General features: G+C 61.8%; 1 protein-coding gene across 3 annotated transcripts in view; it reads right to left on the bottom strand.

Moving 5' to 3' along the window:
• COL5A1 (collagen type V alpha 1 chain) overlaps positions 1–18,812 on the bottom strand; it is a 147,794-nt gene that overhangs the window by 94,764 nt on the left and 34,218 nt on the right. For all 3 annotated transcript variants that reach the window (XM_055541604.1, XM_055541605.1, XM_055541606.1), the window contains exons 2-4: positions 16,686–16,853; positions 10,954–11,167; positions 9,759–9,921 (exon numbers count right to left, since the gene is read on the bottom strand). In XM_055541604.1, coding sequence (XP_055397579.1) covers positions 9,759–9,921; positions 10,954–11,167; positions 16,686–16,853 — 545 coding nt within the window. The remainder of the gene's footprint in view (positions 1–9,758; positions 9,922–10,953; positions 11,168–16,685; positions 16,854–18,812) is intronic.

The raw sequence follows: 18,812 nt of genomic DNA, 5'->3' as shown, positions 1-18,812 counted from the left end.
CATCACCACCACCATCACCATCACCACCACCACCACCACCATCACCATGACCACCACCACCATGACCACCACCACCATCACCACCACCACCACCACCACCACCATCACCACCATCACCACCACCATCACCACCATCACCACCACCACCATCACCACCATCACCATGACCACCACCACCATCACCATCACCACCACCATCACCACCACCATCATCACCACCATCACCACCACCACCACCATCACCATCACCACCATCACCATCACCACCACCACCATCACCACCATCACCACCATCACCACCACCACCACCACCATCACCATCACCACCATCACCACCACCACCATCACCACCATCACCATGACCACCACCACCATCACCATCACCACCACCATCACCACCACCATCATCACCACCATCATCACCACCACCACCATCACCATCACCACCACCACCATCACCACCACCATCACCACCATCACCACCATCACCACCACCACCACCACCATCACCATCACCACCATCACCACCATCACCATCACCACCACCATCACCACCATCACCAGCATCACCACCACCACCATCACCACCATCACCAGCATCACCACCACCACCACCATCACCATCACCACCACCACCATCACCATCACCATGACCACCATCACCATCACCATGACCACCATCACCACCATCACCACCATCACCATCACCACCACCATCACCACCATCACCACCACCATCACCATCATCATGACCATCACCACCACCACCACCATCACCATCATCATCACCACCACCACCACCATCACCATCCTCATCCCCAACATCCTCACCACCGTCACGATCACTGCTCTCCTCATTGCCTGTTACCACAATCACCCCCATTCCCATTGTTAACATCACCACCATCACCATCAGTTCTGGGTCTCTGTCAAAGTCTCAACACTGTCTCCCTTTGAAGGCAGTCTTCTGATTATTCATTCTTTCACCCTTTCAACTAGGATTTTTAGCAAGTCTATAATGAGCCTATGGACACAAAGATGAGTAAATCGTGTCTTTGACCTCAAATCTCAAGCTCTCATTGATTCCTCAGGAGATGCCCAGGTGACTACGTGAATAACTCTGCCTGGGGAAGTCAAGGAAGCCATCTCGGAGGTGGCGGCCTCAGGCCCAGGCCCTGGTGGAGGAGGTGGATGGTGAAGATTCATGGTGAAAGTCCTATGCGTGGTTCTCACTCTGCCAGCACCTCACCTCTGCCTGGATGAGACGCTCCACCCCAGGCACCAGCTCCGGCTCAGACTCCAGGTCTTAGTTCAGCTCTTCCGTCATCCCGTCCTCCGTTTCCAAGGTGTCACTGTGATGCCACATCACACCATGGCTGCTAGCGGGCTGCCTGAGTCCCGCGTCCCCTCCACGTGGACACCCCACACCTCACACCATGGCTGCTAGCGGGCTGCCTGAGTTCCGTGTCCCCTCCACGTGGAAACCCCACATCCACCTCACACCATGGCTGCTAGCGGGCTGCCTGAGTCCCGTGTCCCCTCCACGTGGAAACCCCACATCCACCTCACACCATGGCTGCTAGCGGGCTGCCTGAGTACCGTGTCCTCTCCACATGGACCCCACGCCCACCTCGTGCCGTCCCACACCTGCCAATGTTGTGAACCCAAGTGCAGAAATCCACCTTCACTCTCACAGAATCCCAGAAGACAGTCCCCAGCCAGAAAGACCTCTCTGAATCTTATTCTGTGAGCCAGGAGAGTAACCTGGCATCGTCTGTGACAGGCGGGATCTTCCTGCAGACCCTCAGCCACCAGAAGGACTCCCATGCAGAACACACACTCCTCGTGGGGGCCAGCCAGGGGAGTGGCAGGCAGGGGCGACTTTAGAGGCCAGGGCTGCCCCACATGCTCCGCACCAGCACCCACGACCTGAGCAGACTCTGCTGTGATCCAGCCTCTGCTGCGATCCAGCCTCACCTCGAGCACTGAGGCCCTGCGGTACGATGCCAGCCAGGGTCCCAGGCTCCCCCCGAGACCCTGCCACTTCAACTGCAAATGCTCACTGCTGAACACGGGCGGGAAGGGTGCAATGGTGTGGCTGACTCCCGGGGACAACCTGCACGTCCCAGTTCCTGAGACGTGGCCTCAGACACAGCCTCTAGGGAGCACTAACTACAAACCGGGAGCCTGGGCTCTGCAGGAGGCGGCGGGTGCTCAGTGAGACTAGCTTGTGGGATTATCTCTATTGATGATGTGCAGAATTCTGGGGCTCCAGAGGGTTGACAGTCACCACAGTGCCCTAGAGTCCTGGCCTGTGGGTGCCTCGGTACCATCCTCCCAGGGGACCCACAGGTCGGTGTAAACTGCCTCATGCCACCAGGCAGACCTCCAGTGTGGCGTCAGCCCGACTGGGCTGGGACGCAGGTCTCCTGCTCACTGTTTCCATGGAACAAGCCTGCAGGCCTCCGCCAGGCTCAGGAGGGGCCCGCTCCCACAGCGTCTGGCAGGGGAGGGCCTGCCTGAAACCCCGTGGGGTCTCTCTGGACCCCTTCTTGCCGGCCCGGGTGGAGATGCCCTCCGCCACTGCTAGGCTCAACACAGATCCTGAGTGCCCAGCATGACCCAGGCCAGCAGCCCCACCCCGCCAAAATCACTGCGTACCCGAGGGGCAATTCCAGACGAAAGCCCCTTGGCTGGGATGGCCGCACGTGACTGCGCTCCGGCCGGCCTGGGCTCAGCCGTCACACCGCCCCAGCCTGTGGGCTGCCGGCCACCCGCCCCAGGCAGGAGTCGTGGCCCTGGCGCACCCAGGGCCCAGCCCCTCCTGAATCTGAGAACCAAAAAACAGAAATGCACCTCCAACTCTGCACACGGTTCTCACTGGCCGGTCAGCTGCCCACTCAAGCCGGGAGCTGTGCACAGGGCTGCCCCCCACCCCATCCAGTCGGGAAGAGACTACCCCTGCCCCCTGGGCCCCGTGGACAACTCGGCAACCCAAGAAAGACCTCGATTTGAAACCAAGCAAATATCCATGCCCGCAGACTTGCGTTTAATAACCCGCACGTGCCTTGCGGGCATTGAAAGGAGAGCCGCCCCTCCCCACGCTGGCCTGAGCAGCGGGCTGGATAGGGACCCCAGACCAGGGGCCCAAGTCCTCATCCCCGGAACCTGGGGAAAGGGCCTCCCGGGGAAACGACATCTTTACAGGGGTAGTTAAGTGATGGGTCTAGAGAAGAGATCAGGCTGGACTAAGATGGGCCCTGCCTCCAGTGACTTGAGTCCCTGTCAGAGGCAGACAAAGGAGAGGAGAGGGTGGTGGGGATGGAGCAGGAGAGGCATGAGGCGCCCACAGCGGGGTCACTGAGCCAGGGAGAGGCGTGAGGCGCCCACAGCGGGATCACTGGGCCTGCGCTTCCCCGGGGGCCCCTGCCCGCCCCAGGCACCCGAGGTGGTGCCCCTCCAGACTATCCACCTGCTGCTGGGCCGGGACATGCCCTCTGTTCTCCAGGCTGGGAGGGGCAGGAGGGACCCTCCCTGGAGCCCCCAGGGGAGGCTGCCCCACCGACTTCACACTGTAGATCTCTGGCCTCCAGAACCGGCACCTAGTTGACTCCTGTCTTTTTAAGAGATCCAACTGAGGACGTTTGTTTCTGGGGTCCAGGAAACACAGAGACGGCGAGGTCGCTGTCCTTGCCAGGAACCAAAGGGGGTCCCCATGAAGTGGGCAGAGCTGAAGCAGAGGGGCAGCTGGCCGTGGCTCCCGTGCGCCCCCTGCACCCCAGGGTCCCCCGCAGGGAGCACATGGCCACTGCACAGGGCCTGCGGTGGCAGGGGCTGCTCCTGGGCAAAGCACAGCAGGACGGGAAGGAGGGAGCAGGGACCAGCGTGGACGCGGCCCTCTGGCCTGGCCCGGCCTAGGACTGGAGCCTGCTGGGACAGCAAGGGGCGGAGGTGCCCCTCAGGGGTCCTGGACCCAAGACTTGGCCCTGGGAGCCTCCACCCCTCACCCCATCTAAGGTCCAGGCACACACGTAGACCGTGACCCTTGCCGTGCAGACCCTGGGCCCTGCTGGGCACCTCTGAGTGCCAGGGCTGCCCCTGGGAGTCGCTGGGGGGCACACGCGGCCACACCAGCCTGGGCGGGACAAAGACGTGGCCCTGGCACTTGGAACCACCCACAGGGCCGCCTCTGTGCTACCGGGTCCGGTGGGAACATGGCCGTAAGGCGGCCACGGACGGTCATGCAGAACACTCGTAGGGGGTCTCTGACACTTCGCTCTGAGTCTTGGGGGCTGAGTGCACAGTGGACCCCAGCATCGATCCTGAACGCCCTGGCCTGTTGTCCAGACAGAGCCGCGGTTCCCACCCGGCCTGGCACCAGAGCCCAGCTCCTCACATCCCCAGGACAGGCCTACCTGGCAACGCCAACTGGAGAAACACTTGTGTGCCTGGGGCAGGGATGGCACCTGGCCTGTGGACACCCTCAACTAGTGGTGCTGGGGGCCCAGAGACAGCCCCCCAAAAGCCCGCGGAGCCGCTCGACACCCTCAGACGCCCGCCCACCTCACCAACGTCCGGCCGCCCGACGTCTGAGCGGACCGGAAGGTGAACCCAGACTGGCCCCACCAGCCCCACCCCGCGCCGCCTCCCACGGAAGGAAAAAGCACAGCCTGAAATTGACGGCGGCCCTTCTCCAGCCATTAGGGTGAAACTGACAGAGCCGGGGCCTGGTGGGCAGACAGGGCCGCAGAAAAGTGTGAATGGTCACCAGCAGACCAGCGGGGCCAGGCCCGGCCATGCCCGCGGGAGGAACACGCCCCAGCAGATCGCCCACGGCACGAGGGACCCAGGAGCCGCCTGCTACCCCGCCTGCCATCCCATCACCTCCCCCGTCCGCTCTGGAGCCACCAGACCAGCCAGTGTCCTGCACCCGGAGGCCTGGCCAGGTGGTCAGGACAGGATGTCCCCAGAGGGGCTCAGGGTCATCGGTCACAGCCTCGGCCTCAGACACCAACCGACTGCTCCCTCTGCTCCGAGGCCCCGACGCCAGACGCCCTTCGCGTCCAGGAGCGCCTTCCCGAGAGGGATCCCGGGGCCGCCTCCGAGAACCACTGGGGAAGCACCTCTCAGGCTGCAGCCCGTTCCCAGCCCGGGAGAGCTGAATTCCAAGAAAGATGGTGTCAGTGGGAAAGACAGGTTCCTGGAAGAAGGGCCTCGGGGATTAGGTAAACCCCTGGGGCCGCCCAAGAGGCTGGAGGACGGCAGACAGAAGGCAGGACCCTTCCTAGGGCGTGAAGCCGCTCCCTCCTCACTGGCACCCACGGGGTTTGCAGAGAAAACCTCCAGTTTACAGTCTGTTTGGTCTTGTTGAAATTTTCAACATCTTCAAAGAGGATTTGGCTCCTGGCCCAGAACTCATTTGGCTCCCTGTCCCCCCGGGGAAGGTCTCCTTCTCCACATCCCCCTCCTCTTCAAGGCTCACCCGAGGGGAGGGTCCTTCCCCAAAGGAGCCCGGAGCAGACCCTCACCAGAGAGGAGGCTCTTTCCCCCACAGACCCAGAGCACCACCGGGCCCTGACGTGCCCCCCATCCCACCCTGCAGACCCCTCCATCTGGAGCATCGGCCAGCTCCAGGCACACAGGGGAGCCCAGCAAGGTGCAGGGTCCACCAGATGGGCCCTGCGCTTCAGAGTCCAGACCAGGGAACGGTGCTGGGCAGGCAGAGGGCCCCAGGCACACAGGGAGGGCTGGCTCTGGCAATGGCGTCTGATGGCTCTGCCTGCCAGGCACCAGGGTTTCCCAGACCCCACCAGCCAGGGGGCTCCGGTGTGCTCGGGGCATGTACAGGACGACGGGCCCAGAGCAGGGCCGGGCACCCGCCAGCATGGCTGGGACCACCAGGGAGGCGCCCTGGCTTGCGATGGTCCCGGTTTCCGCAGTCAGATGGTAGACGCCGGGCAGCTGGGACTGTCATGCCTGCCCCCCATCATGACCTCGGGGCAGGCCATGGGCCCTGGGCAACCACAGGTCTGGGCACCGACACCACCACACTGCAGCCCGCTGGGTGACCTCCAGTAAGTTAGTTAACCTCTCTGGCGCCGGATGACCCAGCGCAGGGAGGGCAGAGCACGCAGGCGGTGAGCGGGCACGGGGCCCTGCGGGCTTCCCACCCAGGCTTGTCCCTGAAGAAAATTCCCGCTGCCTGCCAGACGCACTCACTCCCCTGGCAGACTTGTCTGTTTCCGAAAACACAAAGCTTATTCCTAAGCCCGGGGTGAAAACAAGAACATCTTCCTGCCCAGGGGGGCCTGCAGGGCCGATCTTGGTGCGGGTCTGAAGAAGGACCCCCGACCTCCCCGGACAGCAGGCCCCCGGGGGGCGGGACAAAGCCTGGGAGCTCCCACGGTTCTCGGGTCCCAGGGCGCAGGCCCGCCCCAGGAGAAGGGAGAGGATGCAGGGCACGGAGCTCCCGGAAATGTCACTGCGGGCCCCAGCAGGCAGCTCCCCGGGCAGCCCTCGGGCACGCGCTCCACCTGGGCACAGGTGGGCAAGGGCGGAGGCTCGGCCGGGTCAGCGAGGTGAGAAAGCAACGACTGGGGAGCCAGCCCGAGCCCTCTCCTGAGCTGCCAGGGCACCCGAGGGGCAGCCCCCACGGGGACCTCGCCCAGGACACGCCCTGGCTGGGGAGGCGCCACCCAGCACCACCCTCCCCGTGGGTCTCTGGGCCCAGGACGGGGAGCCCGTGAGCCCAGGCGGCCCAGCCCTGCACAGCGCGGGGCCCTTGCCTCCAAGGCACGTGGCCAGCACTGAAGTCTCAAGGTGAGACGTGGGACAGCGTGTGACCCCGCGCCCCGGCAGGGGGCGGGACCTCAGTCACGGCTGCCACCACGGCTGACGGGTTAGACCCCAGCGGGAGCTGACGACGGGCCACCCGCTCGCACCAGCGGGCGTGGTTCACTGTGGTCCCACGGTGCGGGCGTCTTACACACATCACAGGGCATCCCAGGGCCCCCAGCATTAGCCCCGCCGTGCCCCTTCTGCAGGTGAGGACCCGGGGCCCGAGGGGGCTCCAGGCCATCGGCTGGTGAGGAAGCGCCTGAAGGCCTGAGGGGCCACGCTGTGCACTCGCTCCTCCCGGGGGCTTTGGAAGGGTGGGGGGGGCGCCGTGTCCCCAACTGCAGGGCGGCCCCATCAGAGGCAGGCTTACACCAGGGCCAGGGTGGGGAGGGGGGCCCAGGGAGTGCGGGCGGCTGCCCCCTGCCCAGCCACATGCCCAGGCCAGCGGCGGCCCCAGGGAGGCCCCCGGTAGGGTGCGGACCAGCTGAGAGCAGGCACTGCTCTGCGGGAAGTGCTGTCTACCTTGGTCCTGTGGTCTCCACCCCCCACTCTCTCTCTCTGGATAAAGAGGCCTCCGTGGGGCCACATGCACCCTGGAAAGCCCAGTGCCCCCCACAGATGCTCTAGAGTTCAGCAAGTCCCCGTTTGGAAACAGTGCAAATCGGAAAGCCCAGTCTGTGCCAGAGGCCACTTGGCTGTCCACCAAAGTACCAGAACCTTCCGGCTCCCCCCCACAGCTTGCAGAGCTTCAGGACAAACCAGCTTTTAATGAGGGGAAGTCACCCTCCCCGGGGAAGAGTGTGGCTGCTGGGAAATGGTTTTCAATGGTGCTGGCTCCTCCTTCTAAGGAGACGCCTCTAGAAGCCAAAACGGTTAAAATGGCAAGTGCTGCTGTCTGGGATCTGCTGAAAAGGCAAGTTAAGCCATTTTTATTTCCAAACATAAAAATAAAGATTCTGTCTCGCTTGCCACAGACCAAGGGTGGCTGGGGACCTGAGGACCACCCACCCAGCTGCATCTGTGAAGGACGAAATGCAAAGACGGTGCCCGGGCCCGAGGGCACCCGCCCCCGGCTCCCGGGGCTTCAGCAGGAAGGATGGGACGGGCCACACTTTCAGACATGGACAGGTCCAGCAGCCAGGAGAGGCCAAGCCTACGGGACGGCTTCCCTCACGGTGTGAGGAGTTTGCGGTCAACAGAAGTCTCAGGGGCCTGGCAGCCCCTCAGCCTCAGATCGAAAGCCACGACCAGGAAGAAGGGCTCCTGGAATTCCGAACCTATTTCTGAGCTGCAATCAAAAAGCCTGCTTGCTTACTGAGCAAGACCTCCCCCGACGGTCGGAAGGCTAAGCAGAGGAGAGAAACCTGGGCTATCCAATTTGAGATCTGCTTCTTTTGACAATCATAAACTGTTTCCCCTCTCTAACCATAAACCTGGGTAACAGCGGCGGAGGCATTGGCGGTCCTTAGCCACCCCTCCCCCGCGCGAGCATCTCAGGGCAGCGGGGAGACCTCATGGCTCATAAACAGAGCGGCTGGGACTTGGGCCCGCCTTGACCTCCCCAGAGCTCCCCACAGCCCTGGAGTCTCGACAGGCTTGTGCTCGTGGGAAAACAACTCTTCCGGCTCGGAAAATCAGGGAAGAAGAATTTGGCGTAGGATCCTTTTAAGATAGATAAAGCTTTCCTCTGAATCTTTACAGTAAAAGACCCGCTAGCAGCACACAAAAGGGACCAGAAATCAGAGCGATCCAGATCAGGCCCTGCACAGACAAGCTACTGCACGGCCTGTGAGCTCAAACCCCGGTCTGCTCACGGACCCTCCTCTGCATTCAGACTTCCAGCAAGAGGAGCGAGGGCAGTGGCAGGCACCCAGGCTCCCGGGCGCTGGGCAGGGCCCCCAAGCCAAGTGCTTCACAGGGGAGCCCCTGTGAGCCCCCCGCAAAGGCAAGGCTGCCAGCACCCACGTGTTACAAATGAGTCCTGAAGCTCCCCAGTGGCACTTGCCCTACCCAGATCCGCACACCAGCAGGAAGTCTGCACCAGCAAAACACTCAGTCCCAGTCTGTGCGACCCCCAAGCCTTGAACACAGCTCCCCGGGGGAGCCCTGAAGCTGCTCAGGCCTGGGTCAGCCCAGCCGTCCTGCAGTTCATCCCGGGTCTCTGGGCAAGTGAGGTCAGAGAGGAGTCACGCTCAGAGGGCGTATCCTCATCACGCCCCAAATCTGGCAGCGCCAGCCGGACCCAGGAGCCCAGCCCACCCTGTGGTCCACAGGCTGCGGCCGCCCTGGACAGCTGCTCTGCAGAAAAGCGGCCAAGTTCAGCAGGACGCACAGAGCTACCTTCACACTGGTCCTCCCCACCCCCTGCTTCCACGGAGGCGGCTCTTCTGATTTTCCTTGCTAACCCACATCCGACCAACTGTGCCCCGTCCACCCTTCCACCCGCTCCGACACCGGGCTGCAGTCAAGCCTGACGTGTGTCAAGCGCTTGCTGGGAGCGGGCAGTGGTGCTTACCACATTCAACCCCACCCTACATTTTGCCACGGTCTATGAAGAAGCCACACACACGATCCCACTTCACCGATGGGGACACTGAGGCTCAAACGTCATAGCAGCCTGCCCAAGGCCGGAAGTCCTGCCCCCTCGGGCCTGCACTGAGACCAGACCCCATGAACCTCTCATAGCTACGCATGCGGCCCCAGTAGGAGCCTGCAGAGAGACGAGACCAGACCTGCATCCTCGCCATGTGCTCAAAGCCCAAGGGCTCGTCCAACCACCTGCCCGTCTCCCCAGGCAGACATCAGTCCTGCCTTAATAGAAGCGGGACGGTCAGCACACGCTCCCCCTGCAGCAGAGCGCGGGATACGGGCCACGGTGGCGTGTGTCCCAGGGGCATGGGATGGCCCGGCTCCCCGCTGACCTCAAACACTTCCTCATCCAGAATCCGGGTGCCGAACACTACGATGCCGTTGACGTCTATCACAGGGTGTTCGCTGCGGTCCAGGAACTTGGTCGTCTTCTTTTTACAGTCCAGGATCAAGGTGACATTCTTCTTGTGGATGCTGAGAGCGATTCTGTGCCACCTGCAAAGAAACAGCCAGCCCAAGCAGGTGACGGGGGGGCGGGTGTCACCAAGTACCATGACCAGTGTCCCTGCCGAAAGTCCCCGGGGACGCAGGAGGAAATCTGTTCTCTGCCGAGTCACTCAGAGCCGAGCTGCTGCGGTCAGGGTCCACACCGCGCACCACGGGAGACCCCTGCGCTCAAATCAGGTCTCTCGTCTCTACGATGAGGTCAGCTGTCTGGCCCGGAGCACAGCCCTGAAACCTGGCTCTGGTCAAGGGCAGGGAAGCCCTGTAGAGCTCCCCTATGTAGCAGCCCAAGCCCCAAATGCAAATGCAGGCTGTGGGGAAACCGAGTCTGTCGGGAGATGGGGGGACGGATGGACCTACTTGAGACTGTTGGTAAGAATCGCAAGACTCACATCCTGAGTTCTTGAAGGATGGCAGCATGTGGCCTCAGACGTGTGGGCCACAAAATGAGTGATCTCAAACCACCAGGCTTTAGGGAGGTACTCAACAGAGAGTTCTGGAAAAACCTGACTTCTCCTTTTGCGATCACTCACTCTCACACCCGTATCTGCATCCCTGCGTGCGTGCTAAGTCGCTTCAGTCGTGTCCAACTCTTTGTACCCCTATTGACTGTAGCCTGCCAGACTCCTCTGTCCATGGGACTCTCCAGGCAAGAGTCCTGGAGGGGGTGCTGTGTCTGCATCCTTAAGGATGTCGCGAATCCTTTCTGGAAGCGATGGGTGTACCTACACAGTCTCCAGTGTCCCTGCAGACGCTCACAGGCTAGCGTTTGATGTTGTTTAGTGCGCTTTATAGGGGGCCGAGGAGGCCCAGGGAGAGGCGAGGTCTCCGGAGCCACAAGGATGACCCAGACGGAGACCAGCCTCGGACTCTGAGCCCGGTGCTCTCTCTGACCTGTGGGCTGCTGACTCCGTCCTGCTCTGAATCACATCCTGCTGCTAGGTCCCCAGCTCCTGGGGGCCTTAGGTGACCCACCCGACCCTCCAGCAGGGGAGGGAGGGGTTGCCGAGCGGCGCTACTCACTTGCCATCCGACAGGTTGATGCCTCTGAAGAGGGGGTAGTCCTCTGGCCCCGGCTTCCCCGTGTGGTCCTCATAGAGGAAGACCGGAGAGCGGCCCATCTCCAGGCCGATCTGCTGGATGCCCTGCTCATTGTAGATGGAGACCAGGAAGGCCTGGCTGCCTTTCTTGGCTTTCACAGTGGTTAGGATGGAGAAGTCCTCGGGAAACGCAGATGCTGAAACAGAGGACAGAGGTTAGGAGGCAGCTGGGAAGCCCTCAACCCTGCCCAGCCACAGCTCTCTGCAAACAAACCAAGTCAGGGACCTGGAAGCCTTTGCTGTGGATGGTGGTGCACAGATATTTGCTTCACATCTGCGCCTGGATCAAACTGTTCCTGCAACCCTTCCTTGACACCACATGGCCAAACCCACCCCTTCCGAGGCTCAGTCCAAAAAGAAGCCTGACCGCTCCTTCCAACTGTGAGCCTTCAGTCCTATCTCTTCACTCCCCAAACCTCAATACATCTATGTCTCAATCCTTAGAACTTTCTAGAATGTGAGCTTCCTCTGGGCAGGTGCTGTTCCAGATGCACCTCTGATGCCTGCAGGGCCTGAGGCTGAACCTCTCAGATCGTGTCTCATCCACACCCTCTGGAGGTGGGTGGGAGGACAGAGAAGAGGGGAAGGAAGGCAGGAGGCTGGGGATTACCACTCGAACGGCAGATATTTCCTGGTTGACATGCGAATCAGCAAAAGGGAAAATAACTCAGAAGACGAAACCCCAGCCCTGCTATGTTGATGGGGGAGAGTTTCTTACAGCACAGGCCGGACCCCCGCTGGCCCTGCCCCGCTGGCTCCAGAGTCCTGCACACACACACGCCCTTCACGCCCTGCATCGCGGATGGGACAGGGACCTGGGCCCCTCCTCCCATCCATCCTGGTGGTGGGGTCAGTGGTGCTCTCTCTGCATGGTCTGCAGTTCCCCTGGGAGCCAGGGCCTGGGGCTGGGCCAATCGATGCACGGCCAGGAAGGCTCAGCGCAAGTCAGCATGTGTCTCAGAACCAGGGGACAGAGCGGGCCCAGAGGAGTGTCAGCGGGGACTCCGGCCCGGGAAGGACAAGGCCCTGAGGCTGACACCGCCTCCTGCCCAGCACACTGAGGTGGGCTGGAGCCGGTCCGGTCCCGGGTAAGGACAGAGCCCCTCATTGACCCACCCCTCCTCTAGAACTATCACAAGGTCAACCAGATGGCCCGGGTGCCTGAGCTGGGATCAGTGAGGAGGGCCTCTTTGGTGGCTCAGATGGAAAGAATCTGCCTGCAACTCGGGAGACCCAGGCTCAATCCCTGGGTCGGGAAGCTCCCCTGGAGGAGGGCATGGCAACCCAAAGCAGTATTGTTGCCTGGAGAATCCCAGGGACGGAGGAGCCTGGTGGGCTACAGTCCACGGTGTTACAAAGAGTCAGAAAGGACTGAGAGACTGACATGTCCACATCCAGTGAGGAAGCTGTCCATGGGTGCCCTCTGCCACACAGCCGGGCAGCTGGCCGCTGCTTCAGGCCCCTGTGGGGGACCCCGGCCAATGCCCTGCTGGGGGAGAGGGGGCTGCCAAGGAGATCCCCGCCCCCGTGGCCCCCAGAGGACCCAGGGTGGAGGGGTCTCTCTAGGGGGAGGATAAGAGGGTTCATGGCAGCTTCAGGCACAGAAACCAAACCCCAAAGGCCAAAACAGAGCTGTGTGAGCTCTTAAGGCTGTGATGGAGGGCAGGTGGAAACGGCCATCCCGTGGGCCCCAAAGCTCAGGCTAAGGTGCGGATGCAGGAAGGCATGTGGCTCGCAGCCCAGATCAGGTCCCATTGTTGAGAAGCTGCCAGTTGGGGTCTGTTTGCTGTGCTCAGTGCCATGGCCCACCCACCCCCAGGCGGGGAGACAGGGGTTGGGTTTGGCCAGTGGTGTAGGGAAAGGCTTCAGGAAGGGTTTGATCAAGGGGCAGGTATGCAGGGAACGTCTGGGCACCACCACACCCAGCCAGGGTCGCCAGGTCCGAGGGGAGGGGTGTGGTCAGCACGGTCACCTGGGGGAAGGCTGGCTTCATTAAGGCATGGACTCAGGCTGCCCTGTGTGCACAAGAAGCTGTTTGAAAAGAGCTCTGTGGAGGCCACGACCATCACCAGCATCTCCCCACGCTGTGCTCTGAATGTGAGATGTGCTGGGGGACCAGAGACCCCAGCCTGCATGAACCGCCGTGGTGGGGTGGGGCAGGGGGAGCGGCTGCATGCAGGCCCCAGGGCGAAACCCCAGCCAGGACCTTGGCAGGCCCTTTGGTCCCTGGGCGTGAGCGGGCACTGAAGACCCCAGGGTAGCATCTGACCCCAAGCACCTCAGAGGTCCCTGCCCACATCCAGGACGGACAACAGTCACCCTCGGAGTCCGTGACCCCCGCTCTCATCTCAAAGGTCAGCCTGCCTCCCATGTCCACCCCGTGGTGACCCCACGCCACTGACATCACCCTCCTGCCTCAGGTAGAGAGAAGACTGGAAACGGGAGGACCCCCCACCATCATCAAGACACGCAGCCCAGGACCACAGACACCCTCACTCCCAGCTCATTAAGATGCTGGCTACCGATGCTGAAATCGCTTCCGTGACACATGTTCTCAGCTCAGATAACCTGAAAGGATGAATAACGTCTAACATTCATCCCTCTCCTGGCAAAATAACAATGGATGTAGCATCACTTCAGAGACGGTCCGTTCTCATCTCCGCGCGAGCAGGACACCGGCGAGCTTCGTGATCTACACTGTCGGGTAGAGGCTCGCCTTCTGCCCAGCGCTTTGTGTTTTATCCTCAGAGAAAAGTCGAAACCGAGCAGCAGGCTTGGTGAGAGGCCCCTGACTCCCTTAGATCATCTCCTTTTCCCTCGGGCCGAAGCCCAGAGGCGCTGTAACAGTTTGGGCAGACCATGGGTGCTCAATAAATGCACGTGCCATTAAACTGAACCCTACTAGGCCAGCAGTGGCTGGGCCAACAGTTTCACGTTCTGCTGGACACAGGCTGATTCTGGAGCCCCAGCCCGTCACGACGGTGGCAGTGGGGGAGGGGACCTCATTATGTCCAGCCCCCTGCTCAGATCCGAGGCAGAGAGAGAGTCTTGGGGTCCCCACGGTGGCCAGAGGGAGGCTGAAATGGGGAGCGGTCCCCACGCCCGGGCACGACCACGGCTGCCCTGTCTGGATGCCTTCAGAGGGGGCGGCTGGACCTGGGCGAAAGCAGCTGGCCAGTGGCTCAGGGGACACAGGGGTGCCCCGCCAGTGGCCGGACAGCCCCCCGGGACACATGCGCATGCTGCACTGCAGGAGGGCCCATGACAGCTTCTGGCAGGGTCTCAGGCCGGCTTTACCTTGATGTGATGTTCCCCTGCCGCCCACTGCAGGTGGCAGGGGCAACAAGGCCCAGGAACCCCCGGCCCGCCACTGGGCAAGCTGGGCAGCCCTCTCTGGTTGGTTGGTGGCACCCACTCCCCACAGAGACCACCGCCCTCGGGTCTGATTCAGTCCCTGTGGCTCCGTCCAGACGGGGTCAGGAGACCCAGCACCGCCTGGCACAGTCATGCTCTTGGTCCTGCCGCTTCAGAACCCAGACCACAGGCTGCAAGCGAGACTAGAAAATCCTTCTCAGATGAGGGAGGAAGGCTAGCGCCCTCTTCACTGTCAAGAGCAGAGAACACCACGCTGCGGCTCTTCGCCGCTGGGAAGGGGGCTGGGCCTCTGAAGAAGCCGGCCTGTGGCCCCTGACATTCCGGGACACGGCCTGGACGCACGTGGGGGCACAGTGCTGGAGGACAGGTGAGTGGGCAAGGCTGGTGTGGGCGGCTCTGGGGGGTAACTGGTGTCGGGGCTGGGGAAGTAGACAGGGCCCCACAGAGGCCCCAAGCCTCATCCAAGAGAGGCTCTGAGAGAAGAAAACACAGGGAGGCTGGGCATGGTCATCAGCCCCGGACTGCAGAAAAGACCCCGGAAACGTCTGCTTAAACCATCCTGAAGGAGCGTCCAGTTCCACCTGGCGTTAAGGAGGCGATCATTACATACGGATCCATTCGACTCCATGAGCGAATTATGGCTCGGAGGCCCTGTAACAGCCCTTTAAACTCTTTCAGCATCTAATGAAGAGCCTAATTTCAGAGCCTGGGGAAAATATGGATTTAAAAGAAATTCCCTGTCTGGCTGCTCCGGAGTTCATACCAGATCTCCAGTAACCGGCCCATACCCTGAGACCCTCTGACGTCACTCGCCACAAGATAACAGGGGGGGGCATGGAGAGAGGACACCAACCCCAGTGAGCTGGCTGTGACCCTGAATTGGGTAGCAGGGGTCAGATTGAACTGCCCGCCAGCAAAGCGACTACAGACGGCCTCGGGGCAGGACCTTGTGAGGTGACCACGCCACGCACATGCCGCGCAGTGGTGTCCGTCCTGAAGCACGGGCGCGAGGGTGCAGGGCCAGCAGCGCTCCCAAGACGCCTCACCCCAGCCCCTCAGCCCCCCGCAGGGGAGTTCTAAACTGGGGACTCGGGGCAGGACAGCTTCTCGGTGATTCAGAACACGCTGGCCCCGAAAGGATAAGAAAGGCTCTTTGGACGTGCGGCAGAGTGACATCCCCAAGGGTCTTTGTAGCGAGTAACCTGTGGGGCCCTGGTGAGCCCCGTCTGCAGTGATGGTCAGACACTCTGGAGGGGGGACGTCTGGCATCCCAAGGTGGTTAACGGGGGTCCACAAGACACAGTGAAAGGCCTTGGGGCCCCCAAAGGAGCTCACCGGCCCAAATGCCGTTTCTGGAAAGAGCAGACCCAGCCTCTCTCGCAGAGGCAAACTCTTAAGCGTCCCTGTGGATTTAAGGAGAGGCTGAGAAAACACGGGCATGAAGCAGAGGGTCAAGAGTGAAAGGGCCAGAGGAAGCAAACGCAGCCCTGAAAGGGCACATCCTTCTGGAACCCCGTGGGCACGTGGCTGACAGACCCCACTGCCAGCCGAAGGACTGCCCGACTGGAGGGTCAACAAGCGAGGCAGGTCGTTACCGGAAAGGTGACGCTCATGCCTCTGAGGATTACGGAGCATCTCCGGGGTGAGTGCATCCGCCCAGGGTCCCCGGGCCCTCTCTGATCGCAATCGGGAAGAAGAGCCCCACTGAAGTGTGGGGGGAGGTTATCAGTCACGGGCCTGGTCAGCCGGTCCAGACGGCCCAGAGGCCAGTGGGAGGCCTACCAGCAACCATCGCTCCGCTCTGGGCTCATAATTAAAAGCAGCGATGTGACACTTGGCAGTTGATTCTCATTAAAAGCCTGCACTCTCTTGCTGGGAGCTCTGATGTTTGGTGCGTGTGTCTCTTAATGTCCTCACCGCCAATTAAGCTTCAGTCTGGAAGCGTTTCCTTTCCCGTGACCCTGGGGTTTCTTAACCCCGCCCCCGGGAACCACGCCTTGGAGTCCCGGCACCCCGCCCCCTGCTGGAGAGACACCTGCTTGGAGAAGTGGTGCAAACAAACGAGGCCCCGCTCCCACCTTTGGGCGTGGACGGTGACCGCTGCTGGACGTGCGCTTTCACTATCCTGACATCAAATCAGGCTCCTTCCCGGAAAACCAAGCACGCTTCTCCCTCCATCAGGCGTTCCTCCCCGCCTCCCCACGTCTCCAGCTCCGGGCTGCCCGGCTGGGGGTGGGAAGCAGAGCCACACCCCCGCGAGGCACACACGCCGTCTCTTACCAGGGTACAGCTGCTTGGTGGGCGCGCTGAGCTGGGCATCTTTCGTGACTCTGTAGGCAACATCCGGGCCTTTGGAAGATCGCCGCGCTGCACAGAAGCCTGTGGTCTTGGTTATTCCATCAGGCAGGTTGTGAAAATCTAGAACCTTCAGGAGATCTGCTGGCTGAGCTGAAAGGACAAAAGGGAGGTGATGAGTTAGCCACGGGCAGGAAGGGAGCACCCGAGGGTGCAGATGAGCTGGAAACCAACCCTCAGCCCCTCCTTCCACCCGCTCCAGGACCACCTCTGAGCCTCAGAAGAGGCTGAAGGATCGGCTCAGAAATCGGGCGCTCTCGGGCGCAGGACATCCCGTTTTGCGAAAATGCACACGGCCGGCTCCCACCCTGGTCCCTGCAGGCGGCCACCCCCAGGTGCGAACCCTCTCTTACTCGGCACTCACGTTGCTCTTTTTCCCCCCAGGTACCGCACCAGCCCCGGGCTCCCAGACCCCTCTTCTCACTAGCCTCACAGGAAACCCACCCCAAACAGAAGCTGAAAGGCGGCGTTAGCTCCCACCGCTGATGCAAGCGGCTTTACCCAGGGTGGTCTTATGAAATCGGAGTGATTGACGGCCCGTGACGTCCGTTACGTAACTGCCGAGCGCGGGCCCCGCCCCCGGGTGCCACGGAGGACAGCAGGCAGGCTCCTGGCACATCTCATCCCTCATCCTTACCCAACGGAAATGCAGTTTTCCCATAAGCGTTTACACAAATAGTCAGTCTCCATTTGCTCCCAGAAGACCCACGCCTGCAGGGCGAGACAGCACCCAACTAAGAGCAACAGAGGGTGGGCCCTGAACCCCTTCCGGAAAGTTCGTGACCTCCCTCCCCTACTGCACAGGAGGGAGCGGCCCCTAGGACGGTGGAGACGCTCCTGGTGAGCTCGACCTTCCCCCGCAGATGCAAAGGATGGCTCCGTGCCTGCGCACTGCGACCCACGTCACAAAGACCCCAGACCTCCAGGTGGTGAGGGACACAGGCTTGGGATCCACATGGCCCCTGCCCTAAACAAGGCCTTGGATGGACAGTGCAGCTCGTGTTACTATGGACAAGAGGCCCTGGGAGTCCAGGCAGAGAAAGTGAACTCAAAATCAGAGTCAGCGCGACAGGTCACGGCGTGTGTGGCCGGGGCACCGCCCTGGGCCTCTGGGGAGCCCGGTGTCCCGCAGCCATCTGTCAGTGTGGGTGTGGGCGGGGCTGCCACGCCCCCTCCTCCAGACACCTGGATCTCCCTGGCCAATCAGAGCGCAGCACCACTCTGTCCCAGGTGCTGGGCCCAGGAGTGGGCACGTGACTGGCCCAGGCCGAGGAAGCTCTATCCTGGGGCCTCTTCCTCTCCGCTCTGTGGGCTTCACACTTGGGTGATGAGCCTGCAGCCCCAGGTGGCCTTTGCTTGGGCGTGGGAGGAGGGCCTGCCTACAGATGTGGATAGACAGATTTCTGCCGTGCAGTTCGGGCTCCTGTACCTGAAGAAGACTTGTCTACACAAACCAATAAGCTGTCATCACGTGTATGCCAGCTTGGGTTGGACGCTGATGCTTGCCGCTAAAAGGCCAGACTCCCTTCTGGGTGCAACAGCGGGGCTGACACAAGCATGCCCCTGAGGTCTCTGGGCCTCCCCAGCTCACGGGCTCTCCTCCCCAGAGGGTTCTTACACGCCTGAGACTCGCTCAAGAGGCAAAAGCTGTGGAGGGGAGAAAGGACCATCAAGGTTGGTTCCTCCCTCACGGAGTTCTGAGCCATCCTGCAGCTAGATGCTACGTGTGGAGCCCAGCGCAGCCATCGGGGATGGGGGGTGGGGGCTCCAGGCAGCCTTGCTGCTGGTCCGGGCAAGTCCCTAACAAGAGAACCGCCCAGATGGAGCCTACAAGGGGAGGAGGAGCCGGGCAGGGCGTTCAGGGCAGGTGTGGTGGACGGTGCCAGAGGCAGGTGCAGACGACGCCCTGTAGACCACCCCCTGTGAGGCACTGGGGGTCGGGGCAGGTGGCAGGCTGGGGAGGCTCCAAGGGGGCCCCGGGAGGGCTCTCCATCACTAAGTACAGCACCCCAACCCATCCACCGCGCCCTGCAAGGCACCACACTACCCCGA

The sequence above is a fragment of the Bubalus kerabau genome, chromosome 11 (assembly GCF_029407905.1).
Source record: "Bubalus kerabau isolate K-KA32 ecotype Philippines breed swamp buffalo chromosome 11, PCC_UOA_SB_1v2, whole genome shotgun sequence".
Taxonomy (NCBI): Eukaryota; Metazoa; Chordata; class Mammalia; order Artiodactyla; family Bovidae; genus Bubalus; species Bubalus kerabau.
This window is presented reverse-complemented; position numbering and strand designations above follow the sequence as displayed.